The sequence below is a fragment of the Athene noctua genome, chromosome 7 (assembly GCF_965140245.1).
Source record: "Athene noctua chromosome 7, bAthNoc1.hap1.1, whole genome shotgun sequence".
Taxonomy (NCBI): Eukaryota; Metazoa; Chordata; class Aves; order Strigiformes; family Strigidae; genus Athene; species Athene noctua.
Genome location: NC_134043.1, coordinates 34933644 through 34961289, shown reverse-complemented (window position 1 = coordinate 34961289; position 27646 = coordinate 34933644). Strand labels below are relative to the sequence as shown.

Below are 27646 nucleotides of genomic sequence, written 5' to 3'. Positions count from 1 at the left end.
AAAAAAAATGAAATTGTCTGAGAACATTTCAACATATAAACACCTCCGCACCACCTCAAATCTATGCCTCCTTATCGTGATCTGATTATGCCATTGCACAATCCCAAAGAGTAATCTATCTTGGTGTTCTGTTATTTGCTCTTTTCACTCCAACCATTACATGTAATTCAGCAGACACATTTATAACTGATACTAGTCTGAAATAGCGCTAGATCCCCAAGAACTCTAAATGAACTTTTCATTTCAACTTATACCAGGTATACCCAACTCAGGTTTCTCCTAACAAAGTTTTGAGTATTAATTAATTAATGGCAAAGAAGAGCTCTTTTATTTGTCTTCATAAAAGGAGATTTCTTTATATCCTTATTTTGCATCTCCTACATTCTCAGTCTCCATCTGTAGATGCCAGACCACCTTGTCAATAATTGATAATGGACTATCACACTTACAGTAGGTCCAGGAGGACCCGGGAGGCCAACATCACCATTCTTCCCAGCAGGACCCTATACGAAGATAAAATTAGGCTATGGTTATGAGTTGATATAATTTTTATAAGACTTGCCAAATTATTATTAATTAATATTATGTCATTATGTCATTATGTCATTATTAAACAAAATGTTTATTAAGCTTACAGGTGTTCCAGGTGGTCCACCAGGGCCTCTTTCTCCATTCTTGCCTGGTGCACCCTTATGAAAGAGAAAGATCACATTTGAAATACTTGTTCTGGCCAGTATACAATAACCTAAAGCTGCAGTGTGAGACAGCCCCGCTATGGAGCAATTTATTTTAACATTTGACTGATCAAGCATAAGCACAGGCAAAGTGGAAAAATCCCACTCACCTCATTGCCCTTAGGACCAGGGAAACCCATTACACCTGGTTGACCGCGTGGGCCTGAAGGGCCTGGTGGACCAGCACGGCCAGTTTCACCCTGATTACCCTGGAATAAGCAAAAAAAGAAATGAAGACATGGCGTCTGTTAGGTGAAATAAATGAATATCCATGACTTATTAAGTAGTGAGAGAGGATGCGATCAGGGTAGAGGCATTGTCATTCAAAACTTATTATGTGTTTTCTATTTCAACTAAGCTTCTGCATACTCTGTATTTTAAATAGTATTAAATGACAATATTTACAGAATGTTACTACAATGAGACAGCATGTAAAGTGCTCTGATAATTAACATACACATAAAAAGACAATCTGACTGTGGTAACAACCTGTTGTAGATACTGTGGGATGAGAATAAGGTCAGTAGGAGGACTAGTATAAAATATTTGCACAATGTACATACTGGAGGGCCAGGTTTCCCATCGCTTCCTGCGCTTCCTGGAAGTCCGGGCATACCCTGCAATTGAAGGAAAAAAGTGTTATTCTTCAGTTTAAAATATGTAGTATTAAGTTACAATACATAAACATAAATATATAAAAATACATTTTAAACTACTTGATTTTAAGCTCTCTAATAAGGATTAAAACTCTTCCCATTTCCTCCCATCCCATTAAGGGAAAAAACCAGAGAAAGGTAACAAATTCTTTTGTTAGGAGTTTGTCACTTTCTCTGTGAGTCGTATATAATCAAGGCATCGGACAATAATCAACATGCACAAAAATTGTATTCTTTCATTATTTGGGAAGAAAACTAATTTCAGATGGTAAAAATCAAGGAATAAAACAATTTTGACCATGTACCTCTACTCAAAAGCAACACAATTTATAATATATTTTAACTTGCTTTATATTTTTAAATATTTTTGTTATATTTAAGTAATGAAATTTCATTCCCAATAAAATCTTGTTTAGCTTCCAGAAGCCTGCAGCAAGGTTCACTTTTGAATTTCAATGTCTTTGTTGTCAGCAGTTGCCAGATCTCAGTATAGCTCACAGAATGTTGTTACATTCTATACATATTACACAATAGGTTATCTCTGAAAATCTTTTTGATATGTACTATGAAAATCTGACCAACAGCTTATTTACTTTAATTGAAAATAAGCAATATATGTAATAAAATATATCAACATATAAAAATTAATGTATAATTTAATTATTTAAATGTTAAATTTAAGCCTATTTAAATAATAATTTAACTAGAAAAATATTTAAATGCAGTAACCCCAAATCATATTAAATATAATAAACAATGCTTTTTATAGTAAATTATAAAATCTACTGAAATGTAAATAGATAATACAGAAAATCATCCAATGCTAATTCATACTAATGCCATATCTCGAGATAGTGCATGGTATACTCCAAGAACTGGGGAGCATGCTCAGCTCGTCTAAGCTTCCTCATTCACTTGTGGCAGATGTCTGAATGCCAAATGTCTCTGCGTGGTTATCTATTGCACTATGAATACATAACTCTGCTTAAAAGAATAAGTAGAAAATATTTCTAAATTGTATCAGCTCAGATGAGCCATCTGATATATGAGATATATTTGAGATAGAGTTTATTTGATCTTCCTGGAGATGTCCTGTCTTACTCTCAATCCAGGAAGACCCGGGCCTCCATCTTGTCCGCGCTCTCCTGCAGGTCCACTGGGGCCAGGAGGACCTGGGCTACCACGTTCACCTGCAGGACCCTAAAAAAGAAATGTTAAAATTCACATCAAGGAAATCGGCATCATATTGAATCTGAAGTTGTCTATACAAATGCACATGGATTCTCCAGAATTTTGGTGGGTTTTTTTAGAGGAAGACATACCTTTTCACCTGGAAGTCCATTGCTACCGGGTAAGCCACGGAAACCAGGGGAGCCCTGACAAATAAAAAAATAAAAAATATGGATCATAGGCAATATGGCTTAGGCAATGACAACTATTATTTTTTTCTAAACTGTTATCATTAGACATATAATTATGAAAATTAATAAAAGAAATAGATAGAAATTACATTTCCCTGTAGCAAGAAAGCCTACAGAATTATTGTCTCTTTGGATATAAATAACCCTCCTGTTGAAATCACAGCCTGTCCTCCATTAGTTTTAACCAGCCCTATAATAGTTACTTTATTTATGAGTTTTCTGAATTCATATGAAAAAATAAACCAACACATTGTCTTGAACAATTATTTTCTTCTCCTTCAATACTGAGAAGAGCTCTATTGTATTAATATTTATATTTACTACTATCTTCATTGCTTACAAGAAATTTGAATTATAAAGTTTAATTTGTAACTCCATTTATATATTTAATATGATTAGTTTATTCACTGTGTATCTTTGGTTTCCTAGTAGCTTCAGCAAATACTGCAATTAATCATTAAATTAGGATTTATAAATAGATCAGCACAATTTTCTTTGGTTCGGATGGGAACAGAAGTCTAAAGTTTGTAAGGATGTTGCTAATTATTTTGTTGTAAAAATTAATTCAGAAACTCCTTTGTGAGAATGCTCTTTGGAAAGCTATCAAATCTACCAGCAAAAAATCTAGTGAAGATATTAGATGATAGAAGGCATCCTGTCAATATTGGTTTTATCGGCATTATTGACATTTAAGGTCTATTGATGATAAAGATGTTGATTTAGAGACATATGCTGAATGTAGAAGAATTAGCATTAATTTCACTTTCCAGAGCTGAAATTTTGTGATTGTTTATTTTTGTTAACTTCCAGGTTTATAAGATCACTGCTTTTTCAATATTGAAAAAAAAAAAAAAAAATCAGGCTGAGATAGATCCAAGTGCTGCAATTCAGATGAAGAACTAGATAAGAATTCTTCCCAGTTTCATAAGCCACATTCACATCTGGAATTTGTTGAGAACAGATATGGAGCTGAATTTCTCCTCAAAGTGTTTTGAACACCAGATTTTTCTGTCTATTAACTCAAAATGTACCTCATGTGCATGGTCATCTACAGCAGCTTACCCTTTCTCCAGGTGTACCAGGTACGCCATTCTGGCCGGGTTCACCATTTGCACCTCTTTTGCCTTCCTCACCAGGAGGTCCAGGAGCACCTGGGGTGCCATTTTCACCCTGGCAAAAACAAAACAAAAAAAGAGCCCATCAGTAAAATTAGAAGCATACAAAAACAAACCCCATCTTTTGTATGGGAAATGATTTAGGGTTCCCAAGTCCTTGGAAGAAGTCTCTAAACGCATTTTAAAATCACTTACACGCTCGCCTTTTGGGCCTGGATCTCCTTTTGCACCGTTCTTACCAGGTTCTCCCTAAACAGAAGAAAATCCCAATAAAATTATGGGTTGCAACAGGGTATTATTCTAGTGCTACTAGATGTACTAGAATACTACGAATTAGACATGATATCTTCCAAACTATTGACTCATTTTTATTATTTTATATTCTGCAAAGGAATTAGCATGCACTGGTTGAACCTGGATACAGAATGCATGGGAGCTCTTAAAAACTCAGTAAAGGAAAGTAGTGATACAACCCTAAACAAGTAACACTGAGTTAACAACCTTAAACTCAAACACTGAGTAAAATCTTATGTCTCTTTCTGACCGATCTCAGACATCATTGAGACTTTTGATAGAAGTCTGTGAGTATTTTCTCTGACAAAGAACTGTGTGGCATGTAAGCCTGACAGGAAAGAGACTGCTGGGGTAAATGACACTGTAAGAGTAGGTACAACTCACTAGGTTTAGTGGACTGTGGACTCAGACTGTGGGAATTTAAACAGGTGAAACTGGGATTTCAAAGCAATAGATTTTACCTAATGTAACCATTTTAGACAAGCTATTTTTTGTTGTGTGTTTCTGAATTGATAATTTAGGAAAGCAAATAAACATTATCATAATATTTATGTATAATTTATATAGCTATATATAATGTGTGAAAGATAAATATATATTTATAAAAAGAATTGCTTATTGTTATGATAATTTATTAGACCATCTCAAGTGAATAGGACAAATTCAATTGTGTTTTCTTTAATGGTACCAGAACTACTTCCACCATATTTGTTCATACAGCCAGTGTAATGATTATCAGTAACTCACCGGAGTGCCTTTTGCTCCAGGGTTTCCACTTGTACCTGGAGGACCAGGAAGCCCACGGCCTCCTGGCAGACCAGGAGCACCAGGAATACCAGAAGGTCCCTGTAGAGAGTGAACAGCAGACAGGAATGAAGACAGCATGGCACTGTTGGACTCTGTCAAGTCCAAACAGTGACCCTCACCAAGACAGTGCGGCAAAAGAGATTGATATGAAAAGTACCCACCATTTCACCCTTGTTGCCAGGGCTTCCAGCTCTTCCAGGAGGGCCCTGAAAAAAATAAACATATAAATAACCAATACTGCTAAGCTAGGACTAAACCAAAGGACATGTAGGGCTTTGTGAAGAGTAGGTGGCACAACACTTCTCAGTTCCCATGTGGTATTTATGTACCTGAGGCCCAGGTGGCCCAGCATGACCCTGAGGACCAGGTTCTCCTCTCTCTCCAGGACTGCCACTAGAACCAGCAGGACCAGGTGGACCGGCTTCACCCTATGGAAAAATAGTAAAAGGAGAAAATGAATGCATTTTAGTCTTATTTCCAGGGCAATCAGTATTAGCTTCATGGTTTCTTCCTCTGCTGTGGCATCTTTGCATGATTTGGGAAGAAGGTTACCACCATCATCACCTGAATTCAAGAGCCAAATTAGCATGGTGACCCTGGTGCTGGGGTACAAGGTACCCATGCACTCCAGCTGGCATATGTACAGCTCCTCTTGTTGTAGAAGTTCACTTGAGTCCCTCCCTCACTACATAACACTACATAAAGCATTGGGTCTACCACTTAATGGTGTTTTGGAGCAGGTATTTGTGAAGGTGATGAGGATAGGGTTTGTCTTGTGCTGCATATAAAAACACATCAGTTCTAGGCTTGCAAACAGTGTAATAGCAGCCAGAAAAAGGAAGACTCACAAAAGAAAGATGTATAGTGACATAAGATGGCTAACTAGAGAAAGGACCAAATACTGGATTAATATGCATCTTCAACAAATACCTTAAAACCTGGAGAGCCTGGAAATCCTGCAGTTCCAGGGGGACCTGGGGGACCCTTGAAAGTGAGAGAAATACTATTAATGCAAAAGGTAAAAGTAATATGGAATTAATCTTAAATTTTAAAAATGTCTGATTAGGGGATTTTTCTCTAAGTAAGGAAATACCCGGCAAAATAACAAATATACATCATGCTGCAGAAGATGAAGTTTGGCTAGTCCTAAAAAATCGCACCTACATCTTAGTTACCCTGATTTTTACAGTTTCAGCTAAATTTCTGTGTTGTAAATTTAAAAAACATGAAAGCTATCATTAGAGATATTAAGTTATAAAAAATGTTTAAAATTTGTTTTAATTATTAAATAGGTGTAGGAGAAAAAAAAAAAAGCCAATATAGCTGTTAGACATACAGGTGAACATGCACAGGTTTCTAGGCAGATGGGAAAGAAAAATTTTTGACCATTCAAAATTTGATCTTCATAGATAACAGCAATTCTATCCATCTGTATGTTCTCTGAGAATAATCTGGTTTTGGATCTATGCATTTTCTGATTTAGAGTGTTAAAGCTTTCCTATTACATTGTATGCTTCAAGTATCTTAACCATCACAGATATGAAATATAATTAAATAAAATGCTCATCTTTAAACCAGTGCATCTTCAGTCTTGGGCTAGCTGGCATTGGAGAACATCAAGTAGAAGTAACTAGACCTGAGCAACTCAAATACTTAAAGTCAAAGATCTGTAAGTTGTCTTACAGGTGGGCCTGCTGCTCCTGGAGATCCATCTTTTCCATGGGAACCCTACAGAAAGAAGAGAGGCGTTGGATACAGAACACTACCCTGGACACAGAACCCACTTTATTTTTAATGCTTTAATGCCCATCACTCACAGGCCATCTTTTTGTGTCTGTACATTCCCACTTATTTGACCAAGACCCAAGGATTTCTCAACTATGAAATTTAAAAATAATAATTAACTAAATATTTTGTGAAGGAATATCCAACTCTTTATGTGACTTTTACTGTAATGAAGAGACAGCAAGATGCAAAAATGTATTCTTACTACATTTCTTAAGGAAATAACAGTTACAAAGCATCATTTGTGTGGACAGTTCTTAAGGTTAAATAAAAAGATCGTACTAGATGTATATTTCAAAGTAACAGTTATTTCTAATTTGCATAAAAGACTAAAATTTCACTCCAAAAACCTAACAAACAGTGGTATGGTTTAAATCCTGCTGCCTGTCTCGTAGACATTTCAGACCAGATCTGCTACTCAGGTTATGTAGTGTTTGTATGAACAAGGTGCTGGGTATTATATTTTAGCTGTGCATTGTTGATCGTGCTGGATGCTATGAACTATGACTTCCTATGAGCAAATAATGTACCCCCAATCTCAGTCAGAGACTAGTATCTTCATCCTGCATGTTACTTCTGAGATAACTTTTTTTTTTTTTTTTTTTTTTTCTCTCTGCCTTCTGCTGCTGTCTTTTGCTTCTACTCCTATCTAATCCTCTTGGCTGACCCCAAGTTTATGCTGAAACACTGAACACTCCCTCAGTGTGTAATCTATTCATTTAAAAAAGGAAACAGAAAATAAGATGGTGAACACGTGAGTTAGAAGTGTTATGTCTTTAATTTGGGACTGAAAAGTTATCATGTATGATTTTATAGATGCTATATAGTTTTCTAATCCTTTGCACTACAACTGTTTTAAAGTCAATCTATGAAGTAGGGAATTCTCAACATATTGAAACAAAATATGTGCTGTTTCTAGATAAGAACAACAGCTGCAGCTACTTACAGGGCCACCAGGATTCCCAGGTCTTCCTCTTTCGCCAGATGGACCTCTTGGTCCCTAGAAAATGTGAGAAAATTAGTCTGTATAATGGCTTCTAAAATAATATGGCTAAGCAAAGAGACATTGTTCTTATTTGCATATCTCAGCACTGTTCAGTGCATGTAGTGGCATAATTAAAGTTAAAAGAAAGATGAGTAACTCAGTTATCAGGAAGTGCCAGTGGCACTTCCATTTAAATACTACAGGATACACATATTTACCGGTTGGCCGGGTGATCCATTTGCTCCAGGAAGACCAGGTTCACCCTGTTATGGAAAGAAAACACCAATGACAGCATGAACTTCGGTGAGAACACTTTTTTGTTTATTCAAGGGGAAGAGACATAGAAACTAGACAACCCAATCCATTGCCCCTTTCTGCATGGTCATGGGTGTCCTCGGCATGAACTGGGGTCTGTGAGGTCTGAGAAGTCTGAACAAGTGCCGGAACAAAATATTTAAACAGAAAAAAAAAAAATCAGAAAGACTCAGTCCTTCAATATTACGCAATAAAGTCAGCTGATCCAGTCATGTCCCTTCATTTTGGAGCCTCAGCTTCATTACAGCAGGTAAATCAGGACATGATATAGTTCAGAAATTCTAACTCCTTTGGAATGATTCCCATTCTTTTCATGGAGATATTCAATGAGTTTATTTAATGTTTAATAAATTTTTATAATTGTGCAATATGTAAAGCATAGCTGTATACAAATCATGGGGGGTATTACTCTACCTATTACAAAGATGACATTATAGTTTTTTACCTTTGGACCAGGAGCACCGCTGTCACCTTTTGCACCATCTTTTCCATCAAAACCCTGTGGGAAAGGAAAACCATAACTGTGAATAGCATTCCCCTTGTGTTCGAAAACGGGATTCCTCTTGGTAAAATACTACTTTTCAGGACAAACTCATATAAAGGGGCATATTTTTAATAATGAGTGCTATCAGCTATTGGAACACTTTTTGAAAGAAAATTCTGAATCGTCCATCTCTCCATGGCCATTAGTTAAGAGTGGATACTGTTCTGTAAAGCATGCTTCAGTCCAGCATTCAAGATTTGAGGTAACTAGATAAAATTTAACAGTCTTTATTACAGAAGGTTAGATAACATTGTCCAGAAATTGATCTTTAATTCTATGATTCAGTCTCTTTGGATGGGAGTTGATGACTGAAAGAGGACAATAGTGCAACGCCATAATTCAAGTAGAGTAACAGACTCACCTATATTCAATATATTCAATACTTACTCGTTGACCTTTCATCCCAGGCGCTCCAGGCATTCCAGGGTGTCCTTTGTGACCCTAAACACACAAATATGTAAGGATAAATAAATCACATACTTACTATATGAAGGGCTGTTCATTGTGTGTCATGTTCACTTGACTAACTTAAAATGGGAAAACAAAATCTTTGATTAGAAGACCATTGTGATTGGGGATTTTCCATACCGGTATTCCAGGCATTCCACGCTCTCCATTTCTGCCTGGTCTTCCTGGTTCTCCCTAATGAAAGAAAGAAAATTTTTATGACTGTTTTACTATTGCTTCAGTTACTGGCAAAGAAACTGTCCTAGTAGGTCAAGCCAAGTCAGAAGACGCAGGTGAAACTTCCACCCAAGGCAATGGGTAAAATTATAGCAGGGTAACAGTTCACTATATGACTGCCTTCTGAAAAACAGTTGCCAGAATTTATAAACTCATTTTTTAACAAGATTTTTGTTAACATCTAATTTATTTCAAGCCAGCTTTTAGGAAGAGATGATCACAGAAAGCTTATTTTTCATGGTGAAACACTCAAAATGAAGAAAAACTTCAGCTGCTTGTCTCACCTTGTACTATGTCTATTCAGGACTCCCAGGCGTGACACAAAAGATAGTTTCAATGGCCTTAACTCTCAAAGCAAGATTTGAAGGGATCAGACAACTACCACTACTGTCTGCTTTTCTTTATAACTGCTAATTTATTTTGCACTAGATCAAAATAGCATATTTCATGCTTAGGTTTTCTCTCCACACACCCTCCCCCTCCCTCTCCCCCCCCTTTTTTTTTTTTAATTTTTAAATTGTGTCAATCAGATTGCCTGCAAAAATTCAACATTTTTTTGAGTGGACATTTATACCTAATGTAAGCTAAATCTACATTTTTACAGTCATTTTGTCAAATTGAGAAATAGGGAGATATTAAAAATTCTTAAAAGCAATTTTATCAATGTGCTCTGCTGTCTTACCATTTAATGAACTTCTTTCTTCCCATTTATTAATGACTGGATGAATAATAATGAACTTACATCTTTTCCTGGGGGACCAACTGGGCCTATCATTCCAAGAGGGCCTGGAGGTCCCTGTAGAAAAGCAATTAATATTAACTATAATAATAAAAAATATTGTCTCTTTCAAATTAAAAATGCATTATGTGGCATAAAATACTTGTATATTTGACATACATCATAGTAAACAGACAGAGTGAACTGTAAAATTTCAATTCACCCCAGTGATGACACATATTCCTGCTGGCATTTAACCTATACAGGACTTAATATAAGAGGCCTACAGGAAAGATGGGGAGGGACACTTTATCAGGGACTGTAGGGATAGGATGAGGGTTGATGGTTTTAAACTGACGGAGGGCAGATTTACATTAGATCTAAGGAAGAAATTCTTCCCTGTGAGGGTGGTGAGGCCCTGGCACAGGTTGCCCAGAGCAGCTGTGGCTGCCCCCTCCCTGGCAGTGTTCCAGGCCAGGTTGGACGGGGCTGTGAGCAACCTGGGCTAGTGGAAGGTGTCCCTGCCCATGGCAGGGGGGGTTGGAGCTAGATGATCTTTAAAATGACCCTTCCAACCCAACCATTCTATGATATATAATGATAGGTAAAGTATACGTACAGGAGGGCCAGGTTGTCCTGGTTCACCAGGGGAACCTTGGTATCCAGCAGAGCCCTATAACGCAGCAAAAAAAAGAGTTAAGATGTGAACAATTAAATGCAGCATTCCATGGTGCTATTTTTTAATATGTTATATTTTTTAATAATCTCATAACTGTAAGGAAAATGCTAATCAGAATTGTCAACAAATGCCCAAAGGTCAAATTAACAGAATCAAGATGAATATGCCTCCGTGAAAAAACAGTTAAAACTACTCCTCTAAAAGGAGATGTATATAAAAAAATTCAGACCCTTTGTGTATTTGCTGAATGTGTATTAGGATTTCCACTTTCCTTTATTCCTGTTAAATTTTTGTATGAATAAATATTTAGGAACATTAACAGAGGATGACAGGCAGTGACATGTCTTAAGATAACCTTAGCTGACACCCCACAGATTTGCAGAAAGCTCAGGGAAACACATGGACTTAAGCAAGCACAGTACACCGCCCTCAAAACATTTGAATCTTGTTGGTGCATAGATGGTACAACCCAATTAATAAAAGATAACATTTACCCATAAAATTCTTCAACATAGTATCTGGATTTATCAGTCAAAAATATATCTAATATTTATGACAAAGAAAAGCGGAAGCTCATATAAAAGAAAATGAGATGATAATGAAAAGATTAATTTTACTTACAGGGGGACCTGCATGACCAGGTGGGCCAGGGGGGCCACTGGGGCCAGGGGGTCCTGGATAGCCGGTCTATAGTGTAGATTAAAAAATAGTTGTAATATTAATGTAACATAGCTATAAAGCTTAATGTAGTTGCAATAGTCACCAATAATTGAAAGAAATGTTTGCATATTAGTACAGATAAAAATCCACAGTGACATGCACTTGATGAAGTAAAAAAGAAGCATTATATATACAGATTGTTAAATACATTGTCTAGTACCTACATCACTTCAGAAAAGGGATCACTAAGATTTTCTTTGCAGCCTTAGCTAACACAGTCCACAAGATATTTTCAAAGCTGTAATTTTTTTCTTTTGAGTCACTATTCCCCTTCTCTAGACCCCCAGAAGGATGCTCGCAGCTCAGCTGTTCAGCTGCCTACACTGGAAGAGTATATAACTGGAACTCTTGACTTGTTAAACAGAGTAAATGACCTTCAGCTTCTCTGCCATGTGACTGAGCTTTATTAGCCTAACACTACATCTTCAGTGGTGAAGCCAAAGGGTATTAATAAACTTGCTTGCTAGTCTGCTGATGCTAGATTTTCCTTTCTAAACCTAACTTTAAAATTTCTCACCTGCATTCAGGAGCTATATTACATATACCTATACAACGCATTAAAAGAACTTGTATGATAAACTATGTTTATGATGACCCTTGACTTGTTAGGACTTACAGATATGTTGAATTAGGGTCATGTTTTTGTTATTGTCAGTAACGCAAGCATTTTCATCAATGAAATATTTTCTGAACTTTTAACAGTACTAAGCCATAAGAAATAAATGATGTGAAGACTAACCAAAGGACTCAAAAGATGAAATCTCAATATACATATAGTTTAACTCAAATCAGTAATACTGTTCCTTATTTTAACTGGTAAAAAGGAAGTAAAATATTTCTAAGGAAGTCTCAATTTGAGAAGAGTGCGAATATTTCTACTTCCTGTATCAACAACCACAAAAGCATTTGATACTGCAAAACAGAAATCATTTGAAAATTAGCACTGTGGTTTATTGCAGCTATATATGGTTCTTTAAAAAAAGCTTTTGTTAAATTAAACTCTTCATGAATCTGATACAGCCAAAACAGTTAAAGTATACGAATTACATGAGAATCACTGTGTGCTGCAGTACCGGCAGTATATTCTATACCTTCATATTGCACATAATGTGTTTCATGGGATATTGTCATATATTACAGATGTTATAAGAATCTGATTTTCATAATACAAGATTAACAGTATTGTTATACTATACTAGTATACCTAGTATAATATACTACACTGCTCTACTCCAAATATACTATGTTAATATTAGTCCACAGATTGTCTTTTGTTTGAAAAAGAGAATCATTGTAATCTTTGCTATTTTCTAGGACAAGAAGTACACCAAGTGACAGAGCAGGTAGTGTCTGGGTAAATTGGGTTGTCTTCAATGTGTGAATAAAGCGAGCAGTCCCTTGCTGTCAATTGTTAGAACTCATTTGGTATAAAATAACTCTGGATTCAACATGCACTGGAGCCATCAACTCATCATTTGCAAGCAATTGATTAGACATACAAATATAAATAAACAGGACATTTTTTTCAAGGCACACTGAGAAGATAAACTGATAGTTAGGTATGACATTTGCTTGCTGTCAGCATCTCCAGACTGTGAACAAATGAACATATTTTAGTTAGAATATGTGCACTGGTGGAAAGATACAAAGACAATACGTGGAGGTTATACAAACAAGTAAAGAGAAATCGTGATGTAAAATACAAAATCAGTCTACAAGCAGTGGAAAGCCACCAGGAAGACAGTAATGGAGAGATGTGTGACTGAGGAAATACCAGGCATGGTTACCACTCATGGACAAATGTTGATGCTAAACCTGGCATTTTTTTATTTTATTACTCTCCAAATTCTTTCAGTTTGGATATTTATTCAAACTGAGTGTTGAAGTTGAAAACTGATAAACTAAATTTATAAATTAATAAATAGGTGAATCTACGTAATGTTAATTATAAATATGATTTAGTTCTAGTGATTTTAGTCACAACTGCTCTGTTACTTTGCAGTCATGTATTGCATGAGGCAAAGGCCATATGACCCGAAAGTATACAGACAATTCTGACTGAAGACATTCTGGGGTGCCCGATTAAGTTTGTCTGTTTGTTGTTTTTTTTTTTTTTTTAATCCAAATGCAGAAGTCAGAGGACAAGAAATCGCTAAGAGCCTCAAGGAAAAATGCCAAAATAGCGAGGACTAACCATAGTTGTTAGCTGAAAGGTTGCTGATTTACCTGCCTGGTTCAGCACATCCCATATTAAGACAACAAGTAGCAAAATGTAGACGATATGATAAGCTGTGGGCAAAAACTGTAAGGAGCTCAATATGAATAAATGAATAAACAAATACAAAAATGGATGGTTGAAGAAGACCAATGCATAGATGATCATATTAGCAAATGAATGAGGTAAAATAAAGGTAAGAAAATAATGAAGTATATTTCAGGAAGAACAACTGTCATGACAATTTGTATTGACAAGATGATCTGATGGAAGCCTGAGAAATAACACATTCACTTGGAACTGCCTTGATATGTTACAACATGTGATACCCAAACCTTGTTATGCAGCACTGGACTGAAAATAATGATTATGCTTAATGAAGAAGCAGTCAATTTCAAATAATACCAATTCACTGCATCCTCTCTATAGCCGATTGCCTGAATCAAGAGTACTCCATGTCATCAGTGGTGAATATGTCTAAATCCCAGTGCCTAAAAGGAAAATCATGAGGTGCAACATTTAAAGTTATTTTATACAGGAAGCATAGCTCATGCGTAACTCTTTCAGGCAATCCATGCTTTATCTCACTAAAAAAATTGAGAAGCTTGGGCCAGGCCTAGCTGGCAGATACAGCATCCTTAGTACACAGTCTGAACAGCTGTCGGTGAAAAAACGGTAATTGTAAAAAGAAAAAGTGAAAAGCTTTTGACTTCTTCTGGGACAAAAAAAAAGACCATAAAGGTGTTTATTCAGTTGTTATCAAGCAAATTTGAGTTGTGGAAAAGTAAACAAGAATGAAATAACATACTGAGCAAAGACAGAATGCAGCTGAATGGCTAAACAAAGATTAGGGACAGTGGAAGAGGAAAAAAAGTGGTGGAAGGGAGGGAAGCAATTAGTAGAAAAATACCAAAGCAGATAAATGAAGAAGGGAGAAAAGGATAATTGTTTAGATAGTGTAAGAAAGTGAATCAGAGAGAGATTAGGAAAAAGAAGGGAAGAAAGGGAAGAAAAAGAGAAAAGGCAACACCCCAGATAATCTATAGGTACTTTCTAGAATAATATCGTCAGGCAAACTGCTGCCTTACATCACATTCCACTTGCAGGCAACAATTAAATTAAAACTTATGTTGTTAAATAAAAATCAGGATACATACACATCCAAGGTGTAATCTATGAGCAGAAAATTTGTTCTTTAAAAAAGAAGAAAGGACAGAAAAAAGGGTATATCATCTTACAATGGGCTGTGGGAAACCAACACCAATTGAACCGGCCTTCACATCATAGGAGTCATACTGTGGAGAAAAACTCTGTAAAAGAAATAGAGAAAAAAAGAAAGAAAGAAAGAAAAAAGACGAAAAAAGTGAATGTTACAAATCAGATAAGACTCTTCTTACATTGGTATGGCAAATGTATGAAAATAAGTCATTTGAACCAATTGAGTAGTACTTGTATGACATGTAGCTGCCATATATTTAGATCATCCATAAGAGAGGTCTGGCCAATATCTTTCTTTTGAGATCACAGTAAGGTTAGCGCCTTATGCTGTGTGCATTCAGTTTTCATCTGGATAGCTGGGTCTCAGCTGAACCAAAACATTACCATTCTCTCTCCTCTTATACTTCTTTGATTCCTTTTAAGCTTTTTCCACCATTTTCTTTTCTGTTGGACTTAGTTGTCACTCAAGGGAGTTGATATTTTCTATTGCACTAAAGGGTGCAACAGCTTATTACTATTTTCCCAGTTTCTTTTACCTGTGACTAATTAACATCTTATTTCTAAGTATTTTGTAGAAAAAAAATCTCTTACCTATGCATATGTCTCTCCTTCCCTGAATTACAAATAATTTTTTTTCCCTCGTACGTGGGAACTTACACGTTGCAGAAAACTGAGTTTTACACTTTTTTCCTAATGCCATTTTCCATCTTTCCCTTTCTCCCTTCCTGTTTGCTATGTCACTCCAAATAATTCAGTCATCACTTCTGAGCCCAAGAAGCCAAGCCTCACTGCTTCTGAGAATTTATCTTGTAATAAAAGGAAGCTCAGTCCAAGGCATGGAGTTAAAACACATCCTCTGTGCCTTTCTGAGAGTAGATAGCATCTTTTACTCACACATTTATATAAAATACTGCTTAAAAAACCCCTATAAATTCTACAGTGAGTTTCTCAAGAAATTCCCATGTAAGCCACTTATTTATATGTTGATTTTATTATGCAAATATTAGCAAGCTTAGTTGAATAATATGGCATTAGTGCAATTTATGGATTAATGGCACATAGGTGGTTGATGAGGAAAAGTCGAATACATGCAGTGTTCTGCCTGATAAGCCACACCCCTGTGGACCCAGCTCCTTTGCTGACCAGGTACAAGACGACTTCTGTGCGACTGACATCAACCCTTCTTTTTAGGATTCAACAGCACATCTTTAATATAGGATTGGAATGGGTGACTAATTCAGCCTATCATCGTCTCCTGTGTCTGCATCTGCCAGCCCCAACCCAGTAGCTCTCTTGGTATATTATTGTGATGTCCATTGAGACTGGTTAACTGATCCATGGGTACCTCTCCCAGAAACTCAGTCCGTCAGATGCAATCCCTTTCAGAATTAAATGAAACCAAGACTTCTTTCCTCAGTTTTTGGCTTACCTGGGAGTTGGAAGTGTACGTGGAAGCTATAAGCAGTGGCCTATGTTCAAAAGTAGCAATTGTTTCAACATTCAATTTTTAACAGTTTTGTGCTAAAGAAATCTCAACTTGTAAAGCTAGGCTTGATTGATTGCATGGGGGCCAATGTTATCGTCTAAAAAAGTGCTAGCTGTGGCTCAGCTCCCTTAACAAATTCAACTGCACAGAAACTTTAGTTAAAATTAGCTCTCTTGCTGAGTCTGCTCAACTCTTTAGAAGAGAATTCAAGATTCAGTAGGCCAGAAATAAAGAGAGAGCATGACAAATAGTACTTACATGGTACTTCCCTGCAAGCAGAGGACCTGTGCTTCAGTCTAGCCTTCTGGCAATGTGTCTTTATTAAACATGCATTGGATAAAATATAGGAAAGTAAGAGAGTTCCCTTAAGCTTGAGGATACATACTTCCTCCTGTACACTTTTTTTCTGGTCAGATTCTTTCTGAGTTATGTAAGTCCTTCATCGGATCGTGATTGAAAAGTTTTAAAAAATAAGATAAGGCAGAGATTCAATTGCATTCCAACCAAATTTTGTGGACAAAACCCCAAAACAACAACAAAAAACCCACCTACCACTCAGCTGTGTTTTTCAAAGGCTCAAATGAGAGACAGATGCCATTGAAAACAAAGTACATGTAAAGGTGCAAGGGATAGATGCCTGTGGTATTGCTTTGCATGCTTATGAGCAACGAGGTAAAAGCTAAACATAATGATGACTTACGCCTCCGTTTATACTGGGACATGACTGGCAGATTCCAGGGGGTCCAGGAGCTCCAGGACTCCCTGGCTGTCCCGGAGGACCAGGGGGACCGTTTCTGCCTGGAACTCCAGGAGAACCCTGCAAAGACACAAACAGAACAGATACAGATGTCAGCGCTTGGCTCCAACTGCAAGGGCATTGTGGGAAAAATTCTTCTATTTGTAACAAAGTCTGTGTGATTGTGGTGGGAAGCTTTCTCTATTAAACATAACTAAGGCCACAACTGAACATTCAGGAAAGACATAGACGGTAGACAAAATTCACACACGGAAATATTTCCTAGTTGGTGGGGCCTTATCAGAACTGGTATTTGATCAGACACACTAGAAGTATTAAACAGGTCAATTCCTGAATCTAAAATTAATATTGCTAGTAGATTCCACAGGTTGGCTTTTTTTTTCCTACTGGAAAGACATATACCAAAACATAACAAATGTAATACAGTTTGGACTAAACTCTCTCCCACTCTCTGTTTTTCCAGTTTAAATTTTTGAGAGTTTTGCTGAAGCTAAAGGGCTACTTCAAAATAACTATATGGCACAGTCCTGCAGACAGTGCAGACATCAATGAAAGACTGATATCTCAGCAGCTTGAATGGAATATATAGCATTATAGGAACTGGCTCTTGATTTTGTTCATTTCCTTGGGAAAACAAACAAACAAACAAACAAACAACCCTGCACTTACAGGATCTCCTTTGGGGCCTCGGCTGATTACTCCAGGAGTCTAAAAAAAAAAAAAAGGAATAGTAATTAAATTAAGACATAAAATTAAAATAAAACCAAAACCTGAAAACAGGTATTTGTATATATATGTATACAAACAAAAGGAAAACACATTTAAAAATGGGAGTATTGTTTTATCAAATTAATTCCATTTATTCTTATTCAGTATATTTAAAAGCTGTGAGGTTTTGGGTCAGTCTGCATTTTCATGGTTCATCCATAAATCTACACCTCTCCTGTAGGCAAAAACACGGCACTAATGAAGTCAGTAGAGCCTTGCCATTGAGTACAATGGGGACAGAAGACCATTGCAGAAAGCTGTTAAGGGACAGTTCTCCTGTATCCTTCTCAGTCCAGTATGTTAAGTGTGATAATGTAGCTAATTTTAATTTCTTAGGTCTGCTCCTCCAATTTATTTATTTTTCCATTAATAATTCAGTTACACATTACTATCTGGATTCTCAATTAATAGCTCAGAACAGTTTTTATGTATTCAGCTGTTACCAGTAGCAACGGATATTCAGCTAGAACTATCTTGGATCTTCCAAGGTGGCCTTTCTCTATAAACCATCAAAGGTCAGAAGGATGGCTTCCAGCAGTCTGATCAAACTCTTACATACTGAAGACAGAGACTGGAGGAAGTAGTCCACATGTCCTTTATTACCAGGAACCACAGAACTGATAATCTCTAGACTCAACAAGAGAGGGAGCTCTATTTAAATCTCCAGCATGCTTGTATGTACCTCTCTTTTACACCTCTCAAACTGTTCAGTGGAGTAGCTCTAGTAGTACTGGAAGCAGTGCAGTTGCATTAGCATGGTGCAACTAACATTAGGTGTTGTATTTGTATATGACATTTCATGTTTAAGCAGATAAATTATAGAGCTGCAGAAATACATCTCCCTTTCTCTTCTGTACAGACGTCTCTTTCACTCTCTTGTTCTGGATAAGAAACTTCAATGTGCTTGAGGAACTCTATGTGCTTTAACAGAATCTTATGGATCTTAAACAAGGATGAAACGTTCACATAACCTCAGAGCTCAGTATAGCTGGCTCACTCACCAAAGCGGTTTAGGCAGGCGACTCGGCATGCATTAACATTTTTTATTTTCCTGAGGATAAGCTGCTGCAACTGGTTTAGATAATGTTGGTGTATATAAACAAGATGATGATAAATGAGGGATGTAGGGCTTGAATTACCTTTCCTTTACAGGGCATTAAGTCAGCAATAACTCTGCAAAAGGAAATTTGCTCCCTGATGATGTAAAATTGAGTTGATAAGAAATGCAGACTTACAGTATGCTGTGAAAATTGTTTAACGCATTTTAACTCTGTGTTGGCATTAGTTTCATGGATATAGACTGAGCATACAGTCGACAAATAAGCTGTTTGAGTTATTCCTATGCTTCTCTGTAAAATGAAAAATGTGGTGGCTAATTGTTGCCCTCTGTCTCTTCCCACTATTTATCTGTGCCTGTTTTCCATGTAAATCTGGGTTGAAGGACTTCATGCTTTCAGTTGCATAGCTCAAAGCACTAACAAGTATTTTATCAGCTCTGGTACCAATTATCTGACAGAATACAGAAGTATTATTGAATTTAACAAAAAAGATAAAACTCTGAAAGTTCAAGCTGCTTTTTTTATTTACTTTGGCAAAATTTGCCCATCTTAAGTATTTTCCTGGATTCAGAAAGTGACAAGCTTAGCATTTGAAAGAAAAAGGTTTAAGAGCGTCTCAAAATGAATTGAGGTTGACATGGATCACAAAGGCGGAAACGCTAAAGTAACAATACTGAGGACAAACTTACTCTTGTAGGTTGTGGTGTTGTTTGCGGACAAACGGGACAGCACTCTCCAAAGGGAATCTCTGGGTTGGGACAGTCCAGCTCCTGATCGTCACAGATGATGTCATCGCAGAGAACAGATCCCGAGTCGCACACACAGATTTGGCATGGCTCTGGTTTCCAAACATCCCTGTCAGCATAAACTTGCCCAAGATGGGTACATCCCGCAACTGGAAAAAAAAAATAAAATAGCATTCAACATTATTTCAGATGTGTTTTCCAAATCAAAGATGAATAACATGAAAGCTCCCGGATAGTCTGTTTTGTTTCCTACTGTAATATAGTTTTTGTGTGTGAAGTAAACCACTAAATACTTCTCTTCAGACACTGGGAGGGTCTGCTACATTAATTGCAGTCTGCTCTGATTCTATAAATAGCCATCAATGGAAACCTCCTGGAGCTGATCCAAAGCCCAATTAAATCTGTGATAATTTTCCGTGTCAAGTAATTTTAGCATCAGACTGAGTTATTGTGTAATTAGCAATTGAAATCTCTGTGGCAGCGAAAAAGGAAACGAGCCAAATCTCTCAAACAAGTGTATCATTTGCTCCCATGTGCCAACATGAGCACTTACACATGGATGCGGAATAAGCCGTCTGTCCAGCATGAACTCTTGTCACAAGCATCTTGCATTAATAGCTAACACCAAGTGTTTTCAAATGTTTTTTGAAAGCCAATGCATGCAGTAGATCTAAAAGAATGTTCACATTAATTGCCCGAATGGTTTGGAATTAATGTGTCATCTGGCCCACTCAAATGTTACAAGTGTCTGTATGTTCAGAAAAAACATTGTTCATCTATAATATTCATTGCTTTGTGAATTTCTTCCAACTGCTACTCTACTGACCAAATTTGTTGTAGATAATGAATTTGAAGATACTGATGAAAATCAGCTTTAATCATTAAATTCTGGGTTTGTCGTTTCCGAGAGAAACAAAATCCAGAAAGCCCAGTCATTTAAGAAACAAATATGAAAATAACACCACAGTTAGACAAGTTCCTTGTAAGTTTTGTAGAAGTTATTGGAAGTCTCAGATTGCAAATTTAATTTATCAGTGAATGTCTTGAATAATGGAGTAAGATTTTTTCCATAAACAATTCAAAATGATTCAGTTTACAAATGTGAAACTTTGGAGAAAGAGCTATTTGTGTACCTACATCATCCTTAAAACTTTAATATCAGTATAAGTTACCTACTACACATCACCCTTCCAAAAAGAAAAAAAAAAAAAAAGCCAAAAGATGTAATTCAAAACTCTGACATTAAAATTACCACTGGCTCCAGACAGAAAATTCTTAATGCCATCAAATTGTTGTAACTGTCATAACTATGTAGTACGAAACTGAGTCAAATTTATAGTGCAGTCCATTCCTTTGGGTTATGAAGCCCCTTCTTTTTTCACAGCCACCTCCTCTAATCTATTTTTTCTTTTCCACTACCACGTTAGTACATTGGTCTCTTTTTTCTCTTTACATTCTTTGGTTTTCTTTCTCTATTTGTGGGTATCTGTTTCCATACCCATACCCATGCTCTTTGGCAAGGTGCACACTTGGGCATGTTTCCTTCTCATGCTTCTGCTTCAGTTCCTTTTCTCTCTATTCGGTTTCATCTTTCCCATAACATGTAAGTTCTCTTTCCATCTTCCCTGAATCCTTTTGTCTTTTGTACCAAACAGTTCACTTTCTTTTTTATCATGTACTCAACTGAGCTTAGTTTTTCAGACTCTGCTCCCTTCCCAGTGTCTCACTCAGCTGCTTTTCCTTGTTCATATTAAACTAACATTTTCCTCTATGTCACCCATGAAATCCAACACCTTGTATGAGCTCTGTAGGGGAATACAACCAAGACCCACTGGCTCACTGAGTGGAGAACCAGAGTGGGGATCTCAGAGCAGGGCACTGCATGGGACAGGAGGTTTCTTTTCCCAATTTCAACCCACTATAGTCTTTGTGCATACAGCAACTTATGTTATTTCTGCAATTATAAAAGAAGCAAACAGGAAAATACTGGCTTGTCAAGGCTGACACTACTTACAGTTAAGTGTTGGTTTTGACCACCAACTTGATTAGACCAGCAAGAAGATGCAAAAAACTTCAAAAAAACTTTTCAGATATTTTCAGGCCAATAGTTTTTTTCTTTGCCTGATATTGGGCTAGAAGCCAGTATTTTATTTTCCTTTGGCAACACAGAATATCTTAAAATCTAAAGCATTCCAACTGCATATGAAAACTAATCCCCCTCAGACATTTTCTATCACTTAGAAATTCACTTTTTCCTCTTCCCTTGGATTCTCCACCCCTTGAGCCTCACCAGAAACTTCAGATCCTGCACAACAGAGGTGGAGAACAACTGATTACTTCCAGAAAAACATCTTCCTGACATTGACCATGACACAGGTTCACAGCATCAGAGGAAGCTGCTTCAAAGGACACTGACTAACAACCACTACCTCTGAAAAGGATCCAGACACCCTTCCTTAGTCTGCCAAGATAGATTTAGTTTCTAAAAATACTGCTTGGTTTCCCAGCTCTCACGCCACAGAATCATGTCAGTGAATCCCAGGTACATAAGCTGATTCTCTGCTTAATTAATTGATGGCTGTTTCTGTGAGAAGCATTTTCCTCCTTCAACAAACCAGGATTTTACTATGTGGCACTTAGGGAAAAAACAAACCGGTCAGCCTTGACAAGAGTAATCACAATGTTTCCTGGAAAACAAGAAGGCTGAAATCTATTTTAAAAATGAGAAGTGCATCATTATAAATGAAATCTTCTTTACGGTCTCTTTAATGACTCATGAAAAAAACCAGAATTATAAAGTGGCAAAATCTGAGTAGCTCAGCGTATGAGAGGTTTGCTGTATATAAGAAGACCTCAAAAGCAGTGTACTGTGGGAGGCAGAATACCATCAAAGCTACTGGGGAAGATAGAACTTGTTATCTGTCCAAGAGGAGCTGGTTGGATACACCCTAGAGAGCATGGTGAGCATAGATCCACTGCACCCAAGAGTGATGTACTCGGCTGTCTCTTCACATAAGCACTTCCTAGCTCCACAGGTTAAAACATCCTTCTTGTTTACAAACACAATGGGTAAGGAAAGAGATTATTTTTCTTTAGTTTAGGTCAAAACATAGTTTGTACATAATTGTTAAAAATATGATACAGATCTAAAAGAACTTAATACTGTTACTGTGTGCACATGTAATGTACACTTATATGAATTGCATACACATATAAAAAAATGCTTAGTGTACGCACACTTCTGTACCCATAAGACATGTTTGATTATTTTTAATATTGAGATTTTTTTTTTAAACTATGTGTTTAAGATAACAAGGATCTTACTCCCTAGGAAACTCATATCCAAGAATTTGCATTTTCATATGTCAGTTTTTTCTTTATCCTTACTTCATTCTCATGGATTTGTTTTGTTTTGTTATTTCCAGAGATGTGATCCTGCTGCCTTACAGTGAAGATGACAGCTCGATGGGGAGCAGAAAAGGGCCATCTTTCCCATATTTTACACTGCTGGTTAGAAAGATTCTGTTTTCAAGACATCAGCTCTTTTCTGAAGCAGAGATTTTTCTCAGTGACCAATATTTCACTCTGAGAATAATCACTTTTCCATATTTTAATCAACAATACTGATAAAAATTCAGATCTAAATTTAAAATGTGTCACAAAACAATTAACATAATTTTACAGTAGTAAGGAAATAAAGCAGATTTCTCTGCATTTTTACGAGGTTGTCATTCAGTTATTCTACAGTAGATGGCATCATTTAACAGAAAGACAGACAAATATTGAAGACATATGGATATAATGACATTCATATTTGCTTCTAACTTTCTGGACATTGTTAAACAAATTAAGAAATAAGCTAGGAGAGCTGCAATGAAAATTATTGCGGCCTTTGGCAGAATGGAAGAATTAAATAGGTTTCCAAAGGAAACTTACATCTGGGAAGACTTAGTCTGTTCAAGACACCCCCTCTGTGCTCAGATGTAGATCTGTGTGTCAGCATGTTATGACATAATGCCTTTTGCATTGCTCGTAAAGATTAACCGTTAGTTCCAAAAATCCTTTGGAAAGCTGATTTGTGCTAAAGCACTGGCAAGGAATAATAAGGTTAAAAAAAAGCTGACTTGACTACTTCTAGACTTGTGGTAAAACAGTCACATACTTGCCTCAGCCAGCTTTTCTTATTGATTCCTAAACATATGTATTAGCCTAAGATTTAAAAAAAAAAAAAAAAAAAGAAAATGAAACAGTATTTGCCTATGGCAATGCAAATTACTATTCTGCTTCCCAAAGCCCTAAATATGGTGGCTACACAGCACTTCTATGGCAGTTACTGCAGTGGTTTGTTGGGAGCTGTGTCAATCTCTGATTCGTTGTACAAAACATTAATATTTGAAAGCATTAATAATTTTGCATTTATGCTGTTCACTGAGCATTCACATCTTTGAAGATCTTTCTGAGTAGCACTTCCCTGGGCCAGCCTAGAAAGTGAAGAAAATTTAAAAAGGCAACACAATCTTCAGCATATGCTGGTTTTGAATTGTTTTCCATTTTCTAAGCAGCCTAGAAGCTGGATGTAAGCAGACTAATAGGGAAAGCTGTCAGGAAAATCAGCATTTAGTTTCAAAGGACCTATAACTGTGGTACATAAAAGAGCCCAAATGTGTACAGGGGAAAACAAACATGGTCAATGTAGGCCTGAAGGAAGACAGATGTCACATGGGACATTCCCATATGAGGTGATTCCAGTGAAGTGAATTTGTTATCGAGTGCTATGACCTGAGAAGCTGACCTGTTTTGTAGTTGCTTTTGGCTTTGCACGTGTGCTAGCACCATGATCGATGACTTAATCACATTTATATGGCAAAAGGAAAAAATCTCCTAATAGTAGCCTCAAAAACCACAGGCTTTCCTACTTTTGCTATTGCATTAGTAGCAGACTCACATATCCCATTTGCAGAGATGTGACTAAATGCTTAGAAACTAAAGAACATCTTGAACTTGTCTGCTTCTGCCTTAGAAAGGGCAATAGTCCACACAGAGGTGACTCACGATCCTCCAGCAGCTGCTCAACGATGGCTTGGGAAGCAAAAACAATGAACTTTGATCTGTGAGAATCTGATCACAGTGAGTCAAGCAAACAGTTTTTGCTGTTTTTTAATGGGAATCTGGCTAAAGGCACTGAGATAAAAGAGGCATTGCCTCTGACTTTTACTGGATCCAAAGTCTGCTGAAGCTACAAGTGTCTCTCTGTCACTTTTTATGAACTTTTAACTGTACAAAGCCTGTGCTTCCTTACTCTGACCTGGTTTTGATCATTTGCTTTAAAGGATGGCTACTTCAAAAAGTGTTTTTACATTTCTTCTATATTAAATACATCTATTTATTGTATTCCAGCACTGTTTTGCTCATTGTTTAACCAAAGGACAAAGTAGAAAGGAGATATATTGTTCACGTTCAATGGAAATGCTATAATTCTCCCCTACACCGGAGTAGATGGAAGAATCCATCCCAGTGTCTGCAGCATCACTGCTTTCCATTTACTGAGCAGGAAAGAATGCCATGGTGTCTATCTCAAAGCAAATGGTTTCGGCTCCCTGTCTGGTATTATGATGATGTTTATAAGAAAATCAAACATACTCATTCCATTCCATGATCAGTAATGGAAACAAACGGACTCTCAAAATGAACTAATTAGCTTGCTGAGCGAGAACAGCTTGGTTTGTCCACATGTTCTCCTCTCATGTAAGTGCTGAATACTCGAAAAGCCAGAAATAGTGTCTGTTTCATAGAAGTCAGGAAAAGAAGTGGAAATATAAGAAAATAAATGGTTTAAGAAGATTTTTTTTTTTTCAACTGCAAGGCCTACAGACATTCTCTTGGCTGGAATTGTCTTAAAACAACCAGCTAATTAACTGAATCCATTTCACATGGTTCAAAAGGACATAAGGGCCTCCCACCTACCTGCCTACCTACCCATTAGGACATTTTCAGATTTAATGTACTGATGAATATTTTGTAAGCCTTGTCCACCATGTGACTGGAGATATCAGAAATGAAACATCAGTGGAAAAAAACACTAAAATGCAGGCTGTGGAAAATCAGAGCAGGTCCATCTTAAAAATCCTTTCCTGTTCCATGTCCTGTAGGAGGAAGAACTGTCATCGGGTAGAATGGAAAAGGCGCATGAATGAACGGTTCACAGATTTCCCAAGTTTCACACCAAAAAAGACAGCTACATCCTGTGCTTTCAGACTGAAACCGAAGCTTTCTTACTCCTAGGGATGCCCGTCTGCCAAATAAGCTGGCGTTTGAACAGTTCTGCCACTGCGCCAGTCCCAGACACTTTCCTCTTTACTCAGATGCAGAGCAAGAAAGAGAGTGCAGCATAAAAGAGTGCTTGGTTAACCATAATACTGTACTTGTCTGTCAGAGGTAGTCCAGAAAGGAGACATGCACTGTTTCACTGGTAATGTATAGAAGAGGCTGGATTCTCAGGCAAAGGATTATTATGTCACATACCCAAACTGTCCTTGCTCTGAGACCCACCCAATCTGTCCTTCAGATTACCAAATGGGAAAAAAAACCCCAAACCCAGGCTTGCACTGGTACAAACAAGTATTTGCATTCAACTCATTTCTCGTTCACTTCATTTGTCTTTATAAGCTCCAAATGCTGCAGAATTTCTGCAGCTTTTAGAAATTTTAGGAATATCAGGATTTTAAAATATCCTCATGGCATATTTGCTACCAAGTAAAACACAAAATGTCTATTTTACTTGCAGATTATTAATTTTTTCCTAATCTTTCAAAGTGTGATTTATGTTAAGAACTGTAATTTTTCTCCTTTATCTTCAGAGGGTTATTGTTCTTCTCAAAGGTAACATGTGGTCTAAAGTGGCAGAATCTGTCACATTGTTCTGTCTCAATATTTATGTTTCACAAATTGATCTATTCAGGCACACACGTTGACATCCTTGAATGATGTTCTTCATGCAACTTCTAAAGGTCATCCTGCCACATAAGCGTTGCTTTGAAATAGGGACCAGTGATATCCCATTGTTACACAACAGTCCCGGTGGTTTCAAGTTGGTGTCCAGCATGAAAAACAATTGGCAGAAGAGTTTTCTTGTTTCAAAACTGCTAATAGGAAAACAAAGTGCAAGAAGGAATTTTTGTTTGTTTAGTTGGTGGGGATTGTTTTTGGCAGAACTGTCCTTTCATACTGAGTCATATAAAGGGCAGGATAGAGCAGACTGCTGTATATCTGTCCCCTTGCTTTTTTTTGGGGATTGCCCAGAGAATTGTTATACTTATTTCTGAACTTATAAAAGTCATTTTGAGAACAACCTCTGATGGATGCAAGATGATTATATTCCTTTTGTTGTTAGCTATTCCTTGACAGCATCATGGCCTAAGTTGTTTTCGTAAGGGAGGACGATATTGCTGAATGGCTATTTGTACTGAAATGTTATTTGGGGATTTCATCTCCAAAGTCCTCTCTCAACAGGCTGACTCTGTAACTCAGACATCTATATTTATACTTCTGTCTTTTTAGTAGAGATAGACCTCTTTTGCTATAATCTGCAAAATGTGTAACATTTATTCCTGATTAAGGGTAAATACTACCAGACCAGAACCTCCCTTGATTTTATTGGGCTTTGGATCAGACCTGAATATCAACTTCTAGTTATTCTGGTGGGAACTGAAGGTCTTCAGTGCCTGACAGATCAAACATTTAAATAAGGGGAACCATTTGCATTAGAGCAGGACACACAGTAAGTAAGAATTTCATCTTAATTCAGTGCATTCAATGCCTTTTAGAGGGACCATTGCATAATTTTTCAGTGACTCTTCCAATTATTGGTAAAATGCCTATGAGATTTTTCCATCCCCTCTGTTCTTACATTACAATATTTTTTGGCACATCACCTTTTGTGCC

The 27646-nt window shown here is 36.9% G+C and overlaps 1 protein-coding gene across 2 annotated transcripts in view; it reads right to left on the bottom strand.

Moving 5' to 3' along the window:
- Window positions 1-27646, bottom strand: part of COL3A1 (collagen type III alpha 1 chain) — a 52916-nt gene that overhangs the window by 15305 nt on the left and 9965 nt on the right. For both annotated transcript variants that reach the window (XM_074910861.1, XM_074910862.1), the window contains 25 exons: window positions 19649-19854; window positions 17803-17841; window positions 17077-17193; window positions 14911-14982; window positions 11359-11424; window positions 10678-10731; window positions 10083-10136; window positions 9245-9298; window positions 9044-9097; window positions 8558-8611; window positions 8016-8060; window positions 7759-7812; window positions 6711-6755; window positions 5958-6011; window positions 5357-5455; window positions 5189-5233; window positions 4968-5066; window positions 4122-4175; window positions 3874-3981; window positions 2713-2766; window positions 2492-2590; window positions 1298-1351; window positions 845-943; window positions 636-689; window positions 450-503 (listed from right to left, as the gene is read on the bottom strand). In XM_074910861.1, the coding sequence (XP_074766962.1) occupies window positions 450-503; window positions 636-689; window positions 845-943; window positions 1298-1351; window positions 2492-2590; window positions 2713-2766; window positions 3874-3981; window positions 4122-4175; window positions 4968-5066; window positions 5189-5233; window positions 5357-5455; window positions 5958-6011; window positions 6711-6755; window positions 7759-7812; window positions 8016-8060; window positions 8558-8611; window positions 9044-9097; window positions 9245-9298; window positions 10083-10136; window positions 10678-10731; window positions 11359-11424; window positions 14911-14982; window positions 17077-17193; window positions 17803-17841; window positions 19649-19854 (1787 nt within the window). The remainder of the gene's footprint in view (window positions 1-449; window positions 504-635; window positions 690-844; window positions 944-1297; window positions 1352-2491; window positions 2591-2712; window positions 2767-3873; window positions 3982-4121; window positions 4176-4967; window positions 5067-5188; window positions 5234-5356; window positions 5456-5957; window positions 6012-6710; window positions 6756-7758; window positions 7813-8015; window positions 8061-8557; window positions 8612-9043; window positions 9098-9244; window positions 9299-10082; window positions 10137-10677; window positions 10732-11358; window positions 11425-14910; window positions 14983-17076; window positions 17194-17802; window positions 17842-19648; window positions 19855-27646) is intronic.